Genomic DNA, 22,794 nt, shown 5'->3' on the forward strand with positions numbered 1-22,794 from the left:
TGGAGCTGTGTGCAGGCAGAGGGAATTGTTCAGTCCAGAGGGGATCACTTCCAGCTGCCCACACTGTTGTTTTCAGCTGTTCAGTAACTGAGGTTTGCTATCTTGGAGATTGCTTTCGTTTCAATCTCAATTATAGTTTCCATATTCTCCAAATCTTTTGCCAGGCAATCATGTTTATAAGGTTTTCCTGTTTCATCTTCCCCGTCTTGTGCCAGGGCATCCCTGGGCTTGCTGTCCCCTCCTTGTCCCACCTGCACCTCTCAGAGGACGTTTCCTCCTCAGTGTCCATCCATCCCCACCCTCTGAGCCATCTTTGGGGCTTTTGAAGGTGTCAGGAGTCACCAGTGAGAGTTTAAAATGAGATTTTTTTTCCTCTCCGTGAGCATTTAAAAATAAAAACTCTTGGGTGTTTATTCCATTTCTTGGGAGCCCAGGGTTTATTTGAAGAGCTCCTTGTGTTCCCCGCAGGGTTTGCCCCACCTTTGTTCCCCAGCAAGGCTGGATTTCCACGGGAAGCTCATCCTGGGAGAGGCTGGGCTAAATTTACCTTGAGGTCTCCTCCTTGAGGCAGCACAGAATTTGGGATTTGTAAAGCTCTGAAATCTGGCTGTTCTTGCTCTTCCTTCCCATTTAATACCAGTTTAATGTTGGCTCTTGCTGCCCACACAGGTGTGGAGGAGCCCAGGTGTGTAAAGGATCTTTAAATCCATCCCGGTGGGCTGCAGAAAATGAGATTTTTGTCCCAATCCCTTGTGTTTGTTTGTAACAGCAGCTAGAAGATGAATATTTGGGATAAAATTACACTGGGGTTTTTTTATGGTTTTTTTTGGTTTTTTTTACATTTCATGTTCTCTTTTGTTGTTTTTTTTTTTCCAGCTGTGGGGAGCTCAAAAAATCAAACAGGTAACACACTTATTTTAAAATATTTTCAGTTTTCCTCATTATTTTCAAGTATTGCTGCTTTTTCCTGTCCTCCCTCATTCCCTTTGCCAGTTGCTGTTTTGCCTTCCCATGGAAATGTAAATGCAGAGAACGCTCTGAGATTTTTTTTTATATATATATTTATATATTTTGATGTCTTCATTTTCTCCTTCCCGTCTAGTCAAGAGCTTTCTTGTCTCCAGTTTTTTTGCAAATAGTTTGACAGTTCCTTGGGAAGGTTTGTGCCTGTGCTGTACCTTCCTCCCTGCAGTCCCGGATCCCTTGGGAATTGATTTTTCCTTCCCAGTTAATTCCAGTGCAGCCTCCTGGGCTTGTCAGAAAATCTGGGGGGGGGGGAATGTGGGTAAAAATGGGCCAAAAAAAAGGGCTGTTCATCAGTAAAGCAGAATCTGGATTTTTAGGGAGGTTGGGATCTCCAGAGGCACCAGGGCTGGCTGTGGGTGCATGTCAAGGTTGGATTTTCTGGAAGATCCAGGTCCTGTGGGGGTTTTTTTGGGTGTCCCTTGGGGTGGCATCCAAGGAGGGCTGGACCTGCCTGCTGAGATCCCAGGTCCTGCTGGGATCCACTCCTGGGATGGGATCTCCACTGGGATGGGATCTGCACTGGAATGGGATCCACTCCTGGGATGGGATCCAGTCCTGGAATGGGATCCACACTGGGATGGGATCCACTCCTGGCATGGGATCCACTCCTGGGATGGGATCCAGTCCTGGAATGGGATCCACACTGGGATGGGATCCAGTCCTGGAATGGGATCCACACTGGGATGGGATCTGCACTGGAATGGGATCCACTCCTGGAATGGGACCTGTACTGGAATGGGATCCACTCCTGGAATGGGATCCACTCCTGCAATGGGATCCACTCCTGGAATGGGATCCACACTGGGATGGGATCCACACTGGGATGGGATCTACACTGGAATGGGATCCACTCCTGGAATGGGATCCACACTGGGATGGGATCCACACTGGGATGGGATCTACACTGGAATGGGATCCACTCCTGGGGTGGGATCCACTCCTGGAATGGGATCTGCACTGGGATGGGATCCAGTCCTGGAATGGGATCTGCACTGGGATGGGATCTGCACTGGAATGGGATCTGCACTGGGATAGGATCTGCACTGGAATGGATCCACTCCTGGGGTGGGATCCACTCCTGGAATGGGACCTGCACTGGGATGGGATCCAGTCCTGGAATGGGATCTGCACTGGGATGGGATCCAGTCCTGGAATGGGATCTGCACTGGGATGGGATCTGCACTGGAATGGGATCTGCACTGGGATAGGATCTGCACTGGAATGGATCCACTCCTGGGGTGGCATCCACTCCTGGAATGGGATCTGCACTGGGATGGGATCCAGTCCTGGAATGGGATCTGCACTGGGATGGGATCTGCACTGGAATGGGATCTGCACTGGGACGGGATCTGCACTGGAATGGGATCAACTCCTGGGGTGGCATCCACTCCTGGAATGGGATCTGCACTGGGATGGGATCCACTCCTGGAATGGGATCTGCACTGGAATGGGATCTGCACTGGAATGGATCCACTCCTGGGGTGGCATCCACTCCTGGAATGGGATCTGCACTGGGATGGGATCCAGTCCTGGGCTGGGATCCGCACTGGGATGGGATCCACACGGGCAGTGAGAATGTCCTGGATCTGAATCCACGCCTGCAGAGGGGTGAAAATCTCCTGGTCCCCATGCCCCGGTGTGCACCCCCGGTGGCTCAGGGCTTTCCCCGGGACCCCTTTGTTTCCCAGCGGGATAAAGGGATTTTTCTCCTCGTGCCCCAGTCCCCAGCCAGGACTTTTCCCAGCTTTCCTACCCAGGACATTCCAGCCTCAATGAGGGTTCTGCAAACACGAAAGGACACAAATGAATTTTCCTTTTCCCTCCTGAACCTGCCTTTCCTGAGGTTCATCTGCGGGTGACTTTGGGGGGACACAAACCCCAGAAAGATCCACTCTTTGTTAATGAGGGTTAATTATTTCCTCCCAAACGATTGATTGATGCTAAATGACTCCAGGAGAGGGGGAAGCAGGAGTGGGGAGGGGCTGAGCCCGAAGCTCTTTGCTGGGAGCCGGGAGGTCCCGGGTGGCGAAACTCCAGGGTGAGATTTTTGGGGCGGCCCAGGGTGGCTCTGCCGTCCCCCGCGCCTCACGGGGTCTCTCTGGGGACGCTTTCCAGGCCATCATCCACCCCGACACCAACGAGACCATCTTCATGCCCTTCCGGATGTCAGGTACGTCCTGGGGCGCTTGGGCTCTCTGGAATCCCGGGGGACCCCTCCGACCCCATGGAATTCACCCCGCGCCGGGAGGGAATTCCAGCACCAAAATCCCTGTGCAGGACAGGGAAGGGGAGATCTTCAAGTCCTCAATTCCGCTGTGAGATTTAGTGCCCAATATGTTCTTTTTCGTTGTTTTTTTTCTTTATTTTCTATTTTCTATTTTCTATTTTCTATTTTATTTTTAATTTTTTTCTTTTCCCTTTCTTTATTCCTTTCCTTTTTTCTTTTTTTTTCTTTTTTCCCCATTTTTCTTTTCCCCCATTTTTCTTCTTTTTTCCCCTTTTCCCCTTTTTTTTTAATCTTTCCCCCTTTTTCCCCCTTTCCCCCCTTTTCTCCCCTTTCCTCCCTTTTCCCCCTTTTTCTCACTTTCCCCCATTTTCTCCCTTTCTCCCCTTTCTTCTCCTTTTTCCTTTTTTCCCCTTTTTAAACTTTTTTTCTTTTTCACCCCCCTTCCCCCCCTTTTTTCTCCCTTTTCCCCCTTTTCCCCCTCTTTTCCCCTTTGTCCCCTTTGTCCCCCTTTTTTCCCCTTTCCCCTCTTTTTCCCTTTTTTCCCCTTTTTCCCTTTTTTCCCCTTTTTTCTTTTTTCCCCTTTTTTCTTTATCCCCCTTTTTTCTTTATCCCCCTTTTTTCCTTTTTCCCCTTTTTTCCTTTTCCCCCTTTTTTCCTTTTCCCCCTTTTTTCCTTTTTTCCCCCTTTTTTCCTTTTTTCTCCTTTTTCCCCCTTTTCCCCTTTTTATTCCCTTTCCCCCCTTTCTTCCCTTTTTTAATTCTTTTTTCCTTTTTTCTTTTTTTCCCTTTTTTCCTTTTTTTCTTCTTTTTTTTCCCTCTCTTTTTTCCTCTCTTTTAAACCTCATTTTTTTCCCCCTATATTTTTTTTTTCTCTTTTCCCCTTTCCCCATGCAGAAGACAGGCACTTCCTATTTTAGCTGGACCATAGCCAGAGCCTTTCCTGGCATTTTTTGAGGGATCTGTCACTATTGGGAACATTTTAATTTCGCAGTAAATGGCAAAACTCGCTGCCCACAACTTCAGGGGTGTAAAATAAAGGTCAGCAGCTTGATCCACCCTCAGTGATGGAGAGGAGGAGGCTGGGGAGGAGGAGGAGGATGATGATGGTGATCCCTGTTTTCCCCCGTGTTATGATGTTTCATAACCCCAGCACTGGGATTCCAGGAGAGGATCAGCTTCTCTGTGCCTTAATTAAATGCAATTAAAATTAAAAATTACCTCCCCTCCCCTGTCTGGGGTGTCCCGCTGTGCTCAGCTCCTCTGGCAATGCCAGTGCAGCCCTGGTGCTTTTCCAAAGGATTTGTTTAAATAATCAGGATTTTTTTTTCTTTTTTCCCCCATGATTTTGGGTGGGACATCTTCACTTGATTTGGGCACAGGGGGAGATGAGGGCTGGGGGGTTTGCCCTCATTTTTTTGGGGGATGATGCTGAGGATGATTCAGGACCCTCTGCTTTGCTGCCTTGTCCTGTGTTTGTCCCCCGGATTTTTGTCCCTCTCGTCTCTTTGCCCTTTTTGGCTGGAAATCGGATGCAGGGAGTGAATTCAGTAATGTTGGGAAGATGCTCCGAGACCTTCCAGTGGAAGTCAGGGAGATGAATTATAATTAGCACAGGAATTGGCAGCCGCAGCAGGGGGGAGAAAAAATGCAAAGGATTTGATTTCTGTGGTGCTCAATAAAATTGGAGGGGAAGACTTTGGAGAGCTTTAAAAGGAAGAAAAAAAAGGGCAGGAAAAGCAGGAGGACGCTGCAGTGGTGGGGTGGAGCTCCGGGTGGTGGCACTGAGGGACCTCGAGTGGCTTCTCCCCTAAACTGGGACATTATTTTAAATCCAAATCCATTCATTTCTGATTTTTGTGGTTTTTTTTTTTTTTTTTCCCCACAGGTTACATTCCCTTTGGAACCCCCATTGTAAGTATTTGGTTGTGGGCACCCAGAAATGCAAATTTCTGAGCACAATTCCACCTCAGCAGCTCGGGATGTTCCCACAGGATTCCTACCTCCCCCAGTTCCTGTTTTCCATGGAAAACCCACCCTCTGCTTGGGGGTATTTCATCTACAAATGTCTGTAGATTAATCTATATTAAAACAGATCATATAACATCTATATATCTTATACAAAATATTTATCAGTCTGTATCTATAGATTAATCTACAGATCAATCTATTTAATCTATAAATATTTAATTTATTGGGGGTTTTATCTATTAATATATTTGGGTCATTTATCTGTTATCCATCAGTTTATTGATGAATTAAACCAACCCAAATTCAAGGTTATTTATCTCCTGTTTGTGAGGTTATTGATGAATTAACACAACCTCTGAGGTTAGTTATTCATCTATTGTTGAGGTTATTTCTCTATCCCTATATTTGGGTTATTTATCTATTGTTGAGGTTATTTCTCTATCCCTATATTTGGGTTATTTATCTATTATTGAGGTTATTTCTCTATCCCTATATTTGGGTTATTCATCTATTGTTGAGGTTATTTCTCTATCCCTATATTTGGGTTATTTATCTATTATTGAGGTTATTTCTCTATCCCTATATTTGGGTTATTTATCTATTGTTGAGGTTATTTCTCTATCCCTATATTTGGGTTATTTATCTATTGTTGAGGTTATTTCTCTATCCCTATATTTGGGTTATTTATCTATTATTGAGGTTATTTCTCTATCCCTATATTTGGGTTATTTATCTATTATTGAGGTTATTTCTCTATCCCTATATTTGGGTTATTTATCTGTTATCCATCAGTTTATTGATGAATTAAACCAACCCAAATTCGAGGTAATTTATCTCCTAATTGTGAGGTAATTTATTTATTCATATAGAGAGGGTTTTTATCTACTGTTTATGAGGTTTTTTATGAATTAACACAACCTTTGAGTTCGTTTCTTTATCAGTTATTGAGGTTATTTCCCTATCAATATATTGAGGTTATTTCTCTACTATTGAGATTATTTATTTATCAATATATTGAGGATATTTTATCTATTATCTATTGGGTTATTGGTGAATTAACCCAACCTGTATTTGAGGGTATTTATCTAATATTGAGGTTATTTTTCTGTTAATATATCTGTTATTTATCTATTCTATATCAGAATATTGATTAATTAATCCAGCCTCTGAGGGTATTTATCTATTATTAAGGCATTTTCATCCATTAATATATTGATGTTATTTATCTACTATTTATGAGCTTATTTCTTAATTAACACAACCTCTGAGGTTATTTATTTATTTATCTACTATTGAGATTATTAATTTATTAATATATTGAGGTTATTTATTTATTTTCTATGAGGTTATCAATTGATTAACCCAATCCCTATTTCAGGGTATTTATCTAGTATTGAGGTTATTTATCTGTTAATATATTGATGTTATTTATCTATTCTGTATGAGAATATTGATTAATTAATCCAGCCTCTGGTTGAGGGTATTTATCTATTATTAAGGGGTTTTTTTCCATTGATATATTGGGGTTATTTATTTATTATTGCGATTATTTTTCTCTCAGTATGTTGAGGTTATTTATCTATTATTTGTCAGGTTATTGATTAATTAAACCAACCCCTATTTAGATTATTTATCTACTATTGAGATTATTTATTTATTGATACAGAGAGGTTATTTTTTATAAAATAACAGATTATTATGAGTTAACCCAGCCTCTGACTGAGGTCATTTATCCATTATTGAGGTTATTTTATTCATACAAAGAGGGATTTTTTTTCATTAAATATCAGGTTATTGATTAATTAACCCAGCCTCTGTTTGAGGTTATGTATCTACTATTGAGGTTATTTATTTATTGATATAGAGAGGTTATTTTTTATAAAATATCCGATTGTTATGGGTTAACCCAGCCTCTGTTTGAGGTTATTTAATCCATTTAACGTTGTTCCCACAACCTCCTTCATCATCCTCATCTTTCCCTCTGCAAAACCGAACTCATTGCCAGCAAAATGCGACTCCTGCAACTCTGAGGTTTCATTTTTGGGCACTTTAATTTGGAATTTCCACGGTTTAAGGCTCTCCTCCCAACATGAGGAGCTCCAGCTCGGCCAGGCTGGTTCTGTGTGCTCTCGTTTGGGTTAATTAAAGCAGGGAGAGCTCTGCTGAGCTCGTGGCTGAGGGTGGGAGGGGGGTGATTTCTCCTTGGTTTGGGGAATTTTGTGAGTGTTTGGGCGCTGCAAAAAGCAGCAGGGAGAGAATTCTGCCAGTTCTCCTCCTGCTGGAACCTCAGCTCATCCTAACAGGAATGGCTCGTTTAGCCCAGTTTGCCCCCAGAAAATCGGTGTCAAGAGTCACTTTATCCTCAAAGCCACCAGCTTCATTTTATCAGATAACTCAAATGGTGGAAGGAGCAAAATACACTGAATTTTCATCTCCTCCAGCCCAGTGGTGCTCTAGGCTCGGCTCAAGGCTGTCCCCCCTCCCAGAAGTGACAATGACAGGGTTGGTGACCCCAAAGGCAGGGATCTGCAGGGCTGCTGCTGTTTGTTGTGGTGGGTGAAGCTCTGCTGGGAACTTTGTGTGGGGCATTTCAAAAAGAAAAGGTTAAACAAAAAACCGAGTTAACGATCAAATTGACAATGAAATCGGCCCCAATCCAGAGCTGTCAGAGGAGCTGAGAGCTGTCAGATGAGCCCAATTTCAGGAGCTGTAAAGGATAAACTGGAACCTCTTGTCATTTAGAAAAAAAAAAAATTAAAAAAAAACACACAAAAAAAAAAAACCCAAACGTTTCAAATGTTAAAATTAAAATGTAACATTTATGCCAATCGATCTGTGAAATTTAGTGACAAAATTGGCAGCCTGCTCCAGCATAAAAACAGTTTGAGTCTTGTGTTCCACAAAGGGGGATGGGATTTCCTCAAGAGAGGCAGTGCTGGGCTCGGGCTGGGCCGTCCTTGTCCCCAAGAGGGGATTTGTCCTTGTCCCCAAGAGGGGATTTGTCCTTCTCCCCAATGGGGGATTTGTCCTTGTCCCCAAGGTGGGATTTGTCCTTGTCCCCAAGGTGGGATTTGTGCTTTTCCCCAGGTGGGATTTGGAGCCATGAGTGGGGTTGGGATGACCAGTTCCAGGCTGTCCCCCTCTCCAGGGGAATTTGCCCTGCTGAATCACCCACTCTGGGGTAGCTCACTGTGTAGGGGATGAGGATTTGGGACAATCTCCTCTCCCTTGACACCTCCAAATCCCGGGAATGTTTGTTCTTCCCTGTTACTGCCCTGGGCTTTGCCTCTCCATCCTCTCCATGCCAGCTTTGGGGCTGACCCCAGAGCAGAGATGGGATGGGATGGGATGGGATGGGATGGGATGGGATGGGATGGGATGGGATGGGATGGGATAATGGGATGGGATGTGTGTGAGTGTGCAGAGTTTGGCTTTGCCCTTTTTCCCCATGTCCAGCCCAGCAGGGAGCAGATCCAGCCTCTGGAATTCTCTCCCTGCAGGGCTGGGATGTGCAAAGCAGCTGCTGGACTGGAACCTCTTCCCCGGGCTGGTGTTTCCTCCTTTAGGGGAAGATTTATCCACGTTTAGGAAATTGAGTTTAGACTTGGCCTTGAGGACAGAGTCCCCCTGCCCCCACAACTTTTAACGCCTAATTCCCCCAACCATCCAAAATTGGGGCTCTGGATGAGGTTTTAAAGAACCTCTACGGCCCAGGTGGGAATTTGGGACTGCAGGTGACCGTCCCACCTTAGGTTTGGGGTTTGAGGTTTGAGCTGGGGCTGCTTAGAGCTCCCTGGTGTCCAAGGGGTGGCTTTGAGGCCACCAAGGGCCCTTCACACCTGATCAGCAATTAACTTCAGCCGCTGACACTTCGCCAGTATTTAGGAGCTCTTTTCTCTTTTTTCTTTTTTTTTTTTTATATTTTGTTTTCCCTTCTTAGTTATTTTTTCCCCTGACAGTAATTAAAAGTGAAATTGTACATTTCTTGACAGACTCTCGCACATATGGAGAGTTTGCATTTAAACGTGCCTCTTTCAGTCATACAGATTTTGGGTGCTCTTTTTTCTTATTTATTTATTTCCTTTCCCGCCAGAATCTTCCACCCCACCCCACGCCCCCCCCCCCCCCCCGGCTCTCAGCCCCAGCCTCTGCCTGGCCCTGCTTCCTCCCCAGCCTCATCATCCTGCTGGCTCTGGGGGACACGAGGTGGCCAAGGGCCAGCGAGGTCCTGGCCCCGCGCCTTCGTTTGGGGCTGCGTTAATTAATGCCGAGCTCCGCGTGGGAGCGTAAATTAGTGGGAGCTGGCTCTGGGCCAGGGAACAAAGTCACTGCAACTCCACGAGAGTGGGAGGAAAAGCTGGAGGAGGAGGAGGAAGAGGAGGAGGAGGAGGAGGGAGCGGAGGTGGGAACGAAACGAGGCCGCCCCAAGCGCCGTCCCCTTCTGTTCCGTGTCGCTTCTCCGCGTCCCAACGGAGACGTTTCCTCTTCCCAGATGTGCGGGGATGGCTCCAGCTCATCCCTGACCCAGGGGGAGCCTCTTCCTTCCCAAATTCCTGGGAATAAACAGAGAGGAAAAAACGCTGGGGGAAGATGTGAAGGGTGGGAGCGAGCTGGCGGCTTTCGTGCCGCGGAGACGCGAGCGGCCTGGGAATAAACGTTATGGGATTAAAGATCTGCTCGGGTTTCTCGCTCCTGTGGGGTTTTTGCAACCAGAAAACACCTCCAGAAATAGGGATGGGGTGCTCAGGGCTCAGGGAAGGGTGGCAGGGATTCTCTTGTCTCGCCTTGTTGCTGAGAATTCTTTGTCCTGTTCTGTGTCCGTTGGGATCCTTTTGGCTGCATCCCGTTCTTCTTCTTCAGCTTCTTGTGCTCTGGAAGGAAACATGGCCCTAAAATTGCCCTAAACCAGGAAAAAATGGCCCCAAAACAAGAAAAATGGCCCTAAAAATGAAAAATGGCCCTTAACCAGGACAAAAATGGCCTTAGACAAGGAAACATGGCCCTAAAACAACAAAAATGGCCCTAAACTAGAAAAAAATGGGCCTAAACTAGAAAAAAAATGGGCCTAAACAATGAAAAATGTCCCTAAACCAGGAAAAAATAGTCCTAAACCATGGAAAAATGGCCCTGAAGCAGGACAACTGCTTTAAACCAGGTAGCATGGCCCTAAAACAAGAAAAAACTGTCCTAAATCAGGCATAATGTCCCTAAACCATGGAAAAATGGCCCTGAAGCAGGAAAAAAATGGCCCTGAACCAGGCAAGATGGCCCTAAACCGGGAGAACTGCCTTAAACCAGGCCCTAAAACAAGAAAATGGCCCTTGCAGAGCCTGTGGTGTCCCAGTGCAGGCCCCAGCAGGGAACAGCTGGCCAGATGTGCTGGCCAGGCTGCCCCAAGCCTCAGGGGTGTGACGCACCAAAAGATCAATTAATTAAAATGAATGCCAGGCTCGCAAGCAGGATCAGAGTGCTTCCAGGTGGGTCTGCTGTGCTGAGCAGTTCCAGTGGGATTTTTTTTTTTCCTGCTGCCCCAAACAGGGAATGTGCCAAAAGGAAAATGGGACAATAGTGACAGCTTTGAATTATTGCCTTTGTGCAGTGTTTGTGTTTCCCTCCAGAAATACCTGGGTTAGGGAATTACTTGGATTTTAACGGGATCTTTGGGCAGTGTCAGCTGCCAGGGGATTTTCAGGGTGTATCACAAGCAGATGAAATTATATAATAAGTTGAATTTTAATTAATAAGATAATTAATTTAATTTAATTAGATAATTAAAGGTGCAGAGCTTTCAGGGGCAGTGACATCAGCCAGTTCCACCCCTGGGAAATGGAGAGACAGGAGGCTGATAATGACTGGGATGGCAAAAAAACCCCCAAAATAACAGGAATGAAATAAAGCCAGAAATGACGATAATTTATTCAAGTGCCTGGAAATCAGCTTGGCTGTTTGGAAAAGCATGAGGAGCAAAGCAGGGATGCTTTGATCGTGAGAGAACCTCTCCTCTTGCAGGTTGTTGGTCTTCTCCTGCCCAACCAGACCTTGGCCTCCACGGTGTTCTGGCAGGTAAGGCTCCGTGGGAAGGGTGGGAATGTGGCAGGGAAGAGCTGAGCTTTGCCCAGGGGACGCTGTGGTGTTTTAGGGGCAGGATGTGCCTGGATGCATTCGGGAAAAAGGAGCTGGAAACAAATCTTGGCTCCCCTTTTCATCCCACGTCTTCCTTGAGGAAGAGGCAGGACAGGGCAGCACCAAAAATCAGCTTTTGGGAGCCATTTTGTGCGGGTGTAAATGGTTCTTCCGTGTGCACATCCGTGGAAGTGCTGGCCCTGAACTCGCACATCTGCCTTTGGGAGGACAAGGAGCTGGGATTTTCCTTGGGGGAGGATGTTGGAAGGGCATCATCTGTGCAGGGCTGGGGATGATGGGATTCCTGTTCCCAGGAATTTTGGGAAGAGGCATGCATGGCAAAGCCCAGGACCTTTGCATTCAGTCTTCTGCAGGAACTCTGGGGGGAAATAATCTGTGTGCGGGGAGGTGCTGATGTGATTTCCCATTAAAATTCTGGGAATTAAAGAGTAAGGGGAGGAAGCAGGCATGGGAATGAGAGATCCATAGTAAACACACCACAAGTGAGATTCCATCGCTGAAACGAAGGAACGAGTTCTTTTCAGCCTCCTTTCTAGTGGCAAATGTCTCTTTATTGTCTGCAGTGGGAGTGGGGATGGAGCTGTGCAGTCAGGGAGGCTCTGAGCACAGCGGGACAGGGTGCCAGGAATTCGGGATTTGGTTGGGAGCTGTCCCGGGTGGCTTCACCTGCTGGGAGAGGAGGAGTGGCTGGGGATGTCCCGAGTCACTCAGGGTGTTGAAGGGCACTCCTGCCTTGTTTGGGGACATCTGGGATGGAATCTCAACCTGGCTTGGGTGGGAAGGGACCTTCAATCCCATCCCATTCCACCCCAGGTGGGCAGGGACACCTCCCACTGTCCCAGGCTGCTCCGAGCCCTGCCTCGGGCACTGCCAGGGATCCAGGGGCAGCCCCAGCTGCTCTGTTCCCGTGCCGGTGAATGCCATGTGTGTCCATGAGCTGGGACATCTGCCCGTCTCCTGCTCCTCAGGAACCTCCTGGGACCCTCAGGAAGTTCCTGCTGGAACGGCAGCTGGGCTTCTGCTGCACCCTGAGTGCGGATGGATTTGGCCAGGTCACCAGCAGGAATCTCTTCGCATTGAGGGTGATTGGATATTGAAATGGGGTGTGCCCATCCCCGGAGGTGTCCAAGGAAGGGCTGGATGTGGAACTCAGTCCCCTGGGATGGGGACAAGGTGGGATCTGGCACAGTTTGGACTCGGTGACCACGGAGGGATTTTCCAGCCTCAGTGATGCTGGGATTGTGTGAGATTCAAACCCAACAGCGCTGAGGGAGATGGGGCCAGCAGAGGAATTTCCCATCCGGCGTCCAGGGAAGCAGAGCTGCCCTCGGAGCACTGCACGCCTTGGGATTTCCATCCCTTCATTTGAAGGGCATCAAACCAGACCTAGGCCCTGCCCCAGCCAGGCGTTGAGCTGGGAGCAGTTCCCCAGGCGGATGAGTTTTCCCTCAGAGCTGCCAGAACTCAGGGATTTTGTTGTCCGTGTGCTGACGCCGCCTGTCCTCTGTCCCGCAGTGGTTGAACCAGAGCCACAACGCGTGCGTGAACTATGCAAACCGCAACGCGAGCAAGGTGAGCACGGCCGCGAGCCAGGGGAACACAAATCCTGCCTCTTCCCGGCCACCAAACCTCCGGGGTGGCCACTGAGGGGTGGAGAGATTGGCCGCTGTCCCCTGCTGGAGCTCAGTGTCACCGGCACGAGGATCTGGGCATGGCTTGAGGCACAGAAATGAGGCCTTGGGGCTGAACCAGTCCATGGTCCTAACTGGTCTGGAATGGTTTAACTGGGATCTAAAGGAGCACAGAGCAGAGTGTTGCCTGGATTGGGGGAGCGGAGGAAGCTCCATGATCCCATCTCTCAAGGGTTTTGTTCATGCTGGTGGGAAGTGCTGGGAATGTCCCTGGGATGTGCTGGGGATGTCCCTGGGATGTGATGGGAATGTCCCTGGGGTGTGCTGGGAATGTCCCTGGGATGTGCTGGGAATGTTCCTAGGAAGTTCTGGGAATGTCCCTGGGATGTGCTGGGGATGTCCCTGGGATGTGCTGGGAATGTTCCTAGGAAGTTCTGGGAATGTCCCTGGGATGTGCTGGGAATGTCCCTGGGATGTGATGGGAATGTCCCTGGGGTGTGCTGGGAATGTCCCTGGGATGTGCTGGGAATGTTCCTAGGAAGTTCTGGGAATGTCCCTGGGATGTGCTGGGAATGTCCCTGGGATGTGCTGGGAATGTTCCTAGGAAGTTCTGGGAATGTCCCTGGGATGTGCTGGGAATGTCCCTGGGATGTGCTGGGGATGTCCCTGGGATGTGCTGGGGATGTTCCTGGGATGTGCTGGGGATGTTCCTGGGAAGTTCTAGAGCTGTCCCTGCTCCCTTCCTTCTCCTCAGCTTCCATTCATCCCGTGCTGGGATGTGGGAAGCTGAGCTGGAATCCATCCAGCTCACTGAGAGAACATTTCACAGACAAAATATTGACTGTGGTGAGTTTGGGGTTCAGCACTCGCGGGTAGAAATGCTAATTTGGTACCATTTGCTGAATTTCACTCACATCCTTCCTTTGAGCTGCTATTATTATAATTTTCTGATGCCAATTAATTTTCCATTCCCTGTAACCTTGCTCAGGAGGCCACGATTTCCTTGCTTTTGCCTCTCGGGATGACAGACCATGTGTCACAGAACAATATGACAAACTTAAACCTGTCTCTGCTTTGAAACAAATACACCAAAAACAAAACAAACAAACAAACAAAAAAAAAGGGGGGGGGGTAATGGGTTGAATATTAATAACCAGAAGTTTGTTTATTGAAAATGTGTTTTGTTTTTCTTCCCAAAGCCTTCTCCGACATCCAAGTTCATCCAGGGCTACTTGGGAGCTGTCATAAGTGCTGTCTCAATAGCAGTGGGTAACTCTTTATATCTCTGGATTTCATGACTAAGGACCTGCTTTGGGAGATGTTTTTTGGGTTGCCAAGCATGTTTACATCTTTTAATTGTCTTGATAAGCAGCAAATGCTGTCAGCTGAGGTGGGGCTGTCCCTGCACGGCCGAGCTTCCCAGCAGAGCCAGAACCAGAATCCCAGCACCTCCTGCACCGTGGCTTTGCTGCTCTGTGAACTCTGACTAATTAATTGGTGGTGAATTAATTAACCGGGCTGAATTAGGGACCTCGAGGCTGCAGGGCTCCGGGGGGTAGGAGAGGAGAGGCAGAGTTCTGGAATGTTCTCAGTGTTCTCCTGGGGATGGAATTGCATCTTCTCCTGTGGATGTGTTTCGAGCTGGAGCTGGTGTTCAGGTCATGGCGTGGAATCCTGGAATGGGTTGGGTGGGAAGGGACCTTAAATCCCATTAAACCCCATAAAATCCCACTAAATCCCATCCACAGTCACCCCATCCATGGCAGGGACACCTCCCAGTGTCCCAGGTGGATCCAACCTGGCCTTGGACACTGCCAGGGATCCAGGGGCAGCCACAGCAAATCTGGGAATTGCAGCCCAGGCAGGAATTCCTTCCCAAGATCCCAGCCCAATGTCCCCTTTCCCAGTGGAAGCCATTCCCTGTGTCCTGTCCCTCCCTGCCTTGTCCCCAGTCCCTCTCCAGCTCTCCTGGAGCCCTGCAAGGGACTCTGAGCATTCCCTGGGATTTTCCCTTCTCCAGGGGAACATTCCCAGCTCTCCCAGCCTGGCTCCAGAGCAGCTCCGGGGTCTCCTCTGAAGTTCTGTGTGAAATAATCCGTGAGAGAGGAGCTTTCAACATTCCTAACATCAATCTCCTTTAGTATCACATTCCCAGGAGCAGGATCAGCTCATCCCAAAGGGGCAGGAACAGTTTTGAGGAGCAGCTTGAGAAAGTTACTCCTAAAATAAGCCCTGAACTGAGTGGTTGTGCCTTTTCCTTTGGAGCATTAAACATCCCACAGCACTTGGTAATTTGTTTTTTCTGGCCAAGACATTTTCCCATTTTTTCAGGTGACAGAAAACTTGGTTTTGCTCCTTGTGCAGCTCCAGACTATTTTCCAAAGGCTGTGGAGCTGTTGAAGTGCCTTCAGGTTCTGAGGGAAAACTCCATTTTATTGGATGATATTTACCTGTGCTGATGTCACAGTCTGAGTGTGCTGGCACTGCTTCTCCTGTCCCTTCTGCTGTCCCTTCCTGCAGAGCTCACCTGAGCTCCCAACCTGACTCACCTGAGCTCCCAGTCTGGCTCACCTGAGCTCCCAGCCTGACTCACCTGAGCTCCCAGTCTGGCTCACCTGAGCTCCCAACCTGACTCACCTGAGCTCCCAGTCTGGCTCACCTGAGCTCCCAGCCTGACTCACCTGAACACCCAGCCTGTTTTACCTGAGCTCCCAGCCTGGCTCACCTGAGCTCCCAGTCTTTCTAATCAATAATTCCTTGGGAATCAATAATTCCTTGGGAATAATTATGTCCTTGGGAAACTTTAATTCCTTGGGAATTGTTAATTGCTTGGGAATCCTCAATTCCCTTGGAATCTTTCTTTAATTCTATGGGAATCCTTAATTCCTTGGGAGCTTTAGTTCTTTGGGAATCCTTAATTCAATTCCTTGGGAACCTTTAATTCCTTGGGAACCTTTGATTCTTTGGGAATCTTTGATTCCTTGGGAATCCTTCTTTAATTCCTTGGGAATCCTTAATTCCTTGGGATGATGCACGTTTTGGGAATCAGTAATTCCTTGGGAATTGTTATATCCTTGGGAAAACTTAATTCCTTGGGAATTGTTAATTCCTTGGGAATCCTCAATTCCCTTGGAATCTTTCTTTAATTCTATGGGAATCCTTAATTCCTAGGGAGCTTTGATTCTTAGGGAATCCTTAATTCAATTCCTTGGGAACCTTTAATTCCTTGGGATTACTTAATTCCTTGGGAATCCTTCTTTAATTCCTTGGGAATCCTTCTTTAATTCCTTGGGAATCCTTAATTCCTTGGGATGATGCAGGTTTTGGGAATCAATAATTCCTTGGGAATCTTTATATCCTTGGGAAAACTTAATTCCTTGGGAATCCTTCTTTAATTCATTGGAAATCTCTAATTCCTTGTGAATCTTTAATTCCTTGGGAATCCTCAATTCCTCGGGAATCTTCAATTCCTTGTGCTGCCTCAGACCCTGGATTTTGGGAGGTTTTCCTCCACGTGGAGCATGAAGAGCAGCAGCCTTTCAGAAAGTCCTGATTCCCAGCCCTACAGGGTGAATTTGGGCAGGAATCAATATTCTTTTATCCCGTATTTTTCTCCCCGTATTTCCTTTTCTCTCCCATCCCATCCCATCCCATCCCATCCCATCCCATCCCATCCCATCCAAGTCGCAGCACAGCTTCATGCAGGGAGAGCAGTGCCAGGTCCAGAATTCCATCCCCTCTCCTGTGCATGGCTCAGGTGAAGGAATCACTTGAGACAAGGCTGGGAAAGGTGTTTGGGCTGGAGCAGATCCCAAATCCCATCCCATTCCAGCTCCCATATCCCAGGTGGATCCCAGCCCCATCTGGGAATCCCATCTCTGATATCTCTATTTCTTTCTCTATGGTTGTAATTTGTTCTTATCCCACTCTCCCCATGCCTTTTCTTCTGCTCCCTCATTTTTATGCTGTTCTGAACAGAGTGATAATGTGATTTTTCTCTCCCCCCCCAAAAAAAAATTGAGTGGATTCCTGGGATTAGGCTCCAATTCCTGATATCTGGCTGCTGTTCATCAAGTGGTGGTGCATGAAGTGCAATTAATACCAGCTGGTTTTCCTAAACGAGGCAAACAAAGGCAGGGAGGAGTAAAAAGATTCGAGAAAGACCAAGCACGTTTTAAATGTTTGGGATTTTTTATTCCCGCAGCGTTCCAGTGCCAAGAGCTGCACAGATCAGCGGGGCAGTGATGAGACAGAAACTCTTTCCAGCTGACACACTCACTCTTCCTCTGCTATTTTTCACACTTTTAGAAGGTTAAAAAATCTGCATGGAGCAGATTTTATTGATAATAATTGCTTTTTTAGATATTTAATTTGGTGTAGATGATAATTATTGGTGACACTTTGATTATTCCTACATGGAAGATGGTTTCTTTTGCCCAGGGAAGTCGGGGCTGCCCCATCCCTGGCAGTGTCCAAGGGCAGGTTGGAGCACCCTGGAAGGTGTCCCTGCCATGGCAGGGGTGGGATGAGAAGGGATTTAAGGCACTTCCAGCCCCACTCATTCCAGGAATTCCCAATTCCTGATTTCAGATCCCGGCTCCATTCTCTATGGCATTGCTGATCCCTTTTGGTTCTGGCTCAGCTCTGAATTCAGGATTTTAGACTCAAACTTCTCCTCGGGGCCAGAAGTGACTCTTGGGGCTGTGCTGAAAGGCCTGAAATTAAAAACCAGCCCCAGCCAAGGAACCAGGGGCAGCCATTCCCCGTTCCCTGCATTGTCACTGCTGCTGGCACCTCTGCACTGGTGGCTGCTGGGGTTAACCTAGGGTGGTCTCCTCTGGAGACCCTCCTGGGTCTCCTTGAAGCCTCTCCCAGTTTTGCTGTGGGGTTGGGACTGGAGCTTTCTCATTTCCCTGATCACAGCTTCAAGTTCTGCCAGGATCAGCTCCAAATCCTGTCCCTTGTGCTGCTGGAGACCTCGTGGGGACCCTCCCGGGGGTTCCTCTGCCTCCAGCACCTTCTGGCCTCGTTTCCTGGGAGCTGTGCTCAGCTCTGGGGTCAGCCCCTCCTTGTCCCTGTGGTGCCACTCCGTGTGCCAGGAGTGACCCTGGCCTGGCTGCTGCTGGTGCTGCCCCTCCCTGGGCTCTGATGGGGGCACGGAGTCTGTCCTGGGGCTCTGGCTCAGCCCTTGGTGGCAGCCAGGGTGACACTGAGCTTCCTCTGGGACAGGTGTGAGGTCACCTCCTCTGATGGGCAGGGTTGGCCCCAGTTCCCATCTCCCTCCTTCCCCTCCCTCCCCAGCACACCGGGCTTTGTCACTTGGAGCAAGGATTATTTCAGTGCAGCTTTGGGGGTTCTGGGCCTGTTGGCACAGACACAAATAAATATTTGGTTCTCTCTTAGCAACCCGAGCTCAGTTCTGACAGGAGTAGGTGTTGTGTCTTCTCCTGGGTGAGGGGAGAGGCAGTGGCTGCTGAGGGCTTTGGGTTGGTGCCTGCACTTCCAGTACATGGGTGTTCCTTCTCCTCCACAGGTAACCTGTGTTAAAATCCAGGTGTCATTATGTCATCGATGTCATTAGTGTCATCACCTTGGGCTCCCTACCGGCCCCAGGAAGGTTTTTAAAGCAGCTCTTCGTGGGCAGAACCAGAGCTCTTCATTTTGGACTTTCCCTGCTTCCTGACCCTAAATCCTGACTGTGCATGAGCCACTGGAGGATGGGGACAGCTGCCAGGGGGATTTGTGGCACTCTGGGTTATCTGTGACGGTCTGTGCAGTTACACTGGGCTGTGGTTAGAACCAAGTTGGGTGAAAACTGGAGAGGGGCAGGACAGTTTCAGTGTGCTGGTCTGTTTGGATCCTGGGGCTGGAGCAGCTGAGGGAGCTGGGAAGGGTGCTCAGCCTGGAGGTGCTCAGACAGCAATCCTATTCCTTCCTTTTCCAACAATCCCATTCCTTCCTTTTCCAGCAATCCCATTCCTTCCTTTTCCATTAATTCCATTCCTTCCTTTTCCAGCAATCCCATTCCTTCCTTTTCCATTAATTCCATTCCTTCCTTTTCCAGCAATCCTATCCCAGCAATCCCATTCCAGCAATCCCATTCCTTCCTTTTCTATCAATCCTATTCCAGCAATCCCATTCCTTCCCTTCTTATCAATCCCATTCCTTCCTTTTCCAGCAATCCCCATCCCATCCCATCATCCCATCCCATCCCATCCCATCCCATCCCATCATCCCATCCCATCCCATCCCATCCCATTATCCCATCCCATTATCCCATCCCATTATCCCATTATCCCATTATCCCATTATCCCACCCCAGCAATCCCATTCCTTCCTTTTTCCAGCAATCCCATTCCTTCTCTTCCCATCAATCCCCCTCCTGCCCGTGCCCTGTCCTCACCATGGCGGGGCTGCTCCTCCTCCCCGCCGCACGCTGAACTCTCACTCTCCATTTCTCGCTCTCCTCTCCAGGTGCAGGTGTCCCTGCGGGTTTTTCCAATCCCGCTCCTAGCTCCCGATAATTGTCTGCGAGGCTGCGCTGACAGCCTGTGAATGGGGTGTGATGTTGTCACGTCCATAATCAGCCGGGGCGGGCTGCAGCTCTCCCCTGCCTCGGCTCCGTCCTGCTCAGGGCAGCCAGAAAACACTCGGGAGCTGCCTGGGGATGGAGCAGGAGGAAAATCCCAGAGGATCCGAGGCACTGGGGATCAACTTCTGTTTGCAATGAGGTTTAAGTTTGAAATGAAGCGGTGCTGGCTCTAAAGTCTGCGTGTCTCTGCTCCCAAGCTGCTGTTCCTGCACATCCCTCGCTCTGTTCATTCTTGGGTTCCAGGAGGGAGGGCTTGGAAGTCTCAGATTGGAACCTCAGCCTGGCAGTTCCTCCATGGAACCCCGAACTCGCTGGAGCTGGAGCAGCCATTCCCAAAGGCACAGCCTTGAGCCCTGGGTGCAGTGGGAGACAAGGACACGAGGTTCTTTGGGAATGTTCCCAGTGCCCAGCACCATCCTGTCCCTCTGGGAATGTTCCCAGTGTCCTTCACCATCCTGTCCCTCTGGGAATGATCCCAGTGTCCTTCACCATCCTGTCCCTCTGGGAATGATCCCAGTGCCCAGCACCATCCTATCCCTCTGGAATGCTCCCAGAGCCCTGCACCATCCTGTCCCTCTGGAATGCTCCCAGTGTCCTGCACCATCCTATCCCTCTGGGAATGATCCCAGTGTCCTTCACCATCCTGTCCCTCTGGGAATGATCCCAGTGCCCAGCACCATCCTATCCCTCTGGAATGCTCCCAGTGCCCTGCACCATCCTGTCCCTCTGGAATGCTCCCAGTGCCCTGCACCGTCCTGTCCCTCTGGGAATGATCCCAGTGTCCTTCACCATCCTGTCCCTCTCGGAATGATCCCAGTGTCCTGCACCATCCTGTCCCTCTGGAATGCTCCCAGTGTCCTGCACCATCCTGTCCCTCTGGAATGCTCCCAGTGTCCTGCACCATCCTGTTCCTGGGGTCTGGAGCACCTGGCACCTGCTGGGTCCTGCCAAGCGCAGCCCTGGGAGTGCCCCAGGCCAGGCTGGACAGGGCTGGGAGCAGCCTGGGATGGTGGAAGGTGTCCCCACCTATGGAAGTGGATGATCCTTCAGGTTCCTCCCAGACCAGCTTGCTCTGGGATTCTGTCCCCTCCCAAACTCCTTGTGCCTCTCTGCAGCGTTTTCTCTCTTGTTCTACTGGAATGTCTCCATTTCCAGCAGGTTTGTTCTCATCCCTTCCTTCCCCTCTGCCCCAGCCCATCTCCACTACCCCCAGGAGTGCCTGGAAATCTTGGTACGAGACAAGGCCCTCTTGTCTTGGCCACGGCCCCTCATCCTCCTTTCTCCACCGTCTCCCAGACCACGTTTGTCCTGTTCTCAGCATCAATCCCACTTTTCTCCAGCCTTGCTCCAGACTGCACTGCTGTTTTCCCTTGAAGCCTCCAACTGTGGGGCTGCTGTGGTCATCCCTCCTGGAATTGTCTTGGGAGTGATGTTTCCTCCTTCCCTCACTCCTGCTCCTCTCTAGCTTCCTTCCCCACTTGCATCCTCATCACTTTCCCTTCCCTTAGACTCCTCCATTCTGTTCTCCTTGCCTTGGGAAAGCTCCAGTTGGGAAAGAGCCCAGTTTTCCATCTCTCTGCCTCCATCTTCACCTCCCAGCCCTAATGAATGAGTTTTTTTTCCTTCCTTCTCCTAATGCTCTTTTCTCCAGCTTGGCTGGATGGGACTCACCAGATCCAATTAGTTCTAATCCAATCTGGTGGCTGGGGGGATGAGGGATAACCTCCCTTGGAACCAGTCCCTCTTTCCAAGTTGACATTCCAGGTCCCTTGGAAGAGCCAGCTCCAGCTGCAGAGCTCAGGGCTGCCCCAGAGTTGAATCCCTTAAATCAGAGGAGATTTCTCCAGAACAGTTCATGAAGTCTGGAGGGTGGCTCAGGAACATTTGGGTGGTTCCGTCTACCAGCTAATGCTCGCTGGATTCCTGAGACTCCTTTATTTTATAAAAATTCCCTCTCAATATGAAGTGAAATAACGCCTTGGATGGATTTACTGCTCTAGGCTGGGTTTAAGAGATGTGGGCTTGGTCACTACCAGTGTCAGGCGTTCAAAACCATTTCTCAGGCTTCAAAAATCTTCATAAAAAGGTGGAAAAAAGCAGGGAATTTTTTTTTAATTCCCATGGTTTTAGAAATGGTGTCTTGGTAGACATGAGGTCAGAACTTTTTGAGACAAGAAGGAGAAGAAAAGGGATCAGAAATGTTGGTCTCTGGCAGTGTCTGATGGTTCTGGTTTCGAAGTGTGGTGACATCACAAACGTTCTTCTGCCGAGGGAATGTTGTTGATGCTGAAACAAAACTGGGAGTTGAAGAAATGGCAGGAATTCGAATGGAGGAGGAGGAGGGAAGGGAGAGAGGGAGGAAGGGAGGGAGGGCAGAGTGCTGCCAGAGGCACAGGAGAGCCCTGGGGGAGGTTTCTCTCACACTGATGGTTTGATCCCAGATTCCTGCTGTGGGATGTTAGGAAGTGTTGGTGTCATGTGTTACTTCAGTGTCCCTGTGTCCCTCATGTGTCCCTGTGTCACTCCTGTGTCCACTCCTGTGTCCCTGTGTCACTCACATGTCCCTGTGTCCCTCCTGTGTCCTTGTGTCGCTCCTGTGTCCCTCTGTCCACTCCTGTGCTTGTGAATCCACTCATGTGTCCATCCATGTGTCCCTGTGTCACTCACGTGTCTCTGAGTCCACTCATGTGCCCAGCTATGTGTCTCTGTGTCAATCCTGCGTCCCTGTGTCACTCCTGTGTCCCCGTGTCCATTCCCGTGTCCCTGTGTCCCTCCTGTGTCCCTGTGTCCACTCCTGTGTCCCTGTGTCACTCACATGTGCCTGTGTCCCTCCTGTGTCCATTCCCATGTCCCTGTGTCCCTCCTGTGTCCCTGTGTCACTCCTGCATCCCTGTGTCACTCCCCGTGTCCCTGTGTCCATTCCCATGTCCCTGTGTCCCTCCTGTGTCCCTGTGTCACTCCTGCATCCCCGTGTCACTCCCTGTGTCCCTGTGTCCATTCCCATGTCCCTGTGTCCCTCCTGTGTCCCTGTGTCACTCACATGTCCCTGTGTCCCTCCTGTGTCCCTTTGTCCAGCTGTCCCTGGCTTTCCAAGGGGGAAACCTCAACAAACCAGGCATTTGTTAAAAGCTGGATTTGATCTTGTCCCAGTGCAGCAATGTTCACCATGGGCAACTCCCCATCCCTGGAGTGTCCCAGGCCAGGTTG

General features: G+C 49.0%; 1 protein-coding gene across 2 annotated transcripts in view; it reads left to right on the forward strand.

Moving 5' to 3' along the window:
• Nucleotides 1-22,794, forward strand: part of SFXN5 (sideroflexin 5) — a 95,167-nt gene that overhangs the window by 39,816 nt on the left and 32,557 nt on the right. For both annotated transcript variants that reach the window (XM_062493241.1, XM_062493242.1), the window contains 6 exons: nt 877-903; nt 3,142-3,196; nt 5,138-5,163; nt 11,230-11,283; nt 12,880-12,936; nt 14,195-14,260. In XM_062493241.1, coding sequence (XP_062349225.1) covers nt 877-903; nt 3,142-3,196; nt 5,138-5,163; nt 11,230-11,283; nt 12,880-12,936; nt 14,195-14,260 — 285 coding nt within the window. The remainder of the gene's footprint in view (nt 1-876; nt 904-3,141; nt 3,197-5,137; nt 5,164-11,229; nt 11,284-12,879; nt 12,937-14,194; nt 14,261-22,794) is intronic.

This window comes from Cinclus cinclus, chromosome 5 (genome assembly GCF_963662255.1).
Source record: "Cinclus cinclus chromosome 5, bCinCin1.1, whole genome shotgun sequence".
NCBI lineage: Eukaryota > Metazoa > Chordata > Aves > Passeriformes > Cinclidae > Cinclus > Cinclus cinclus.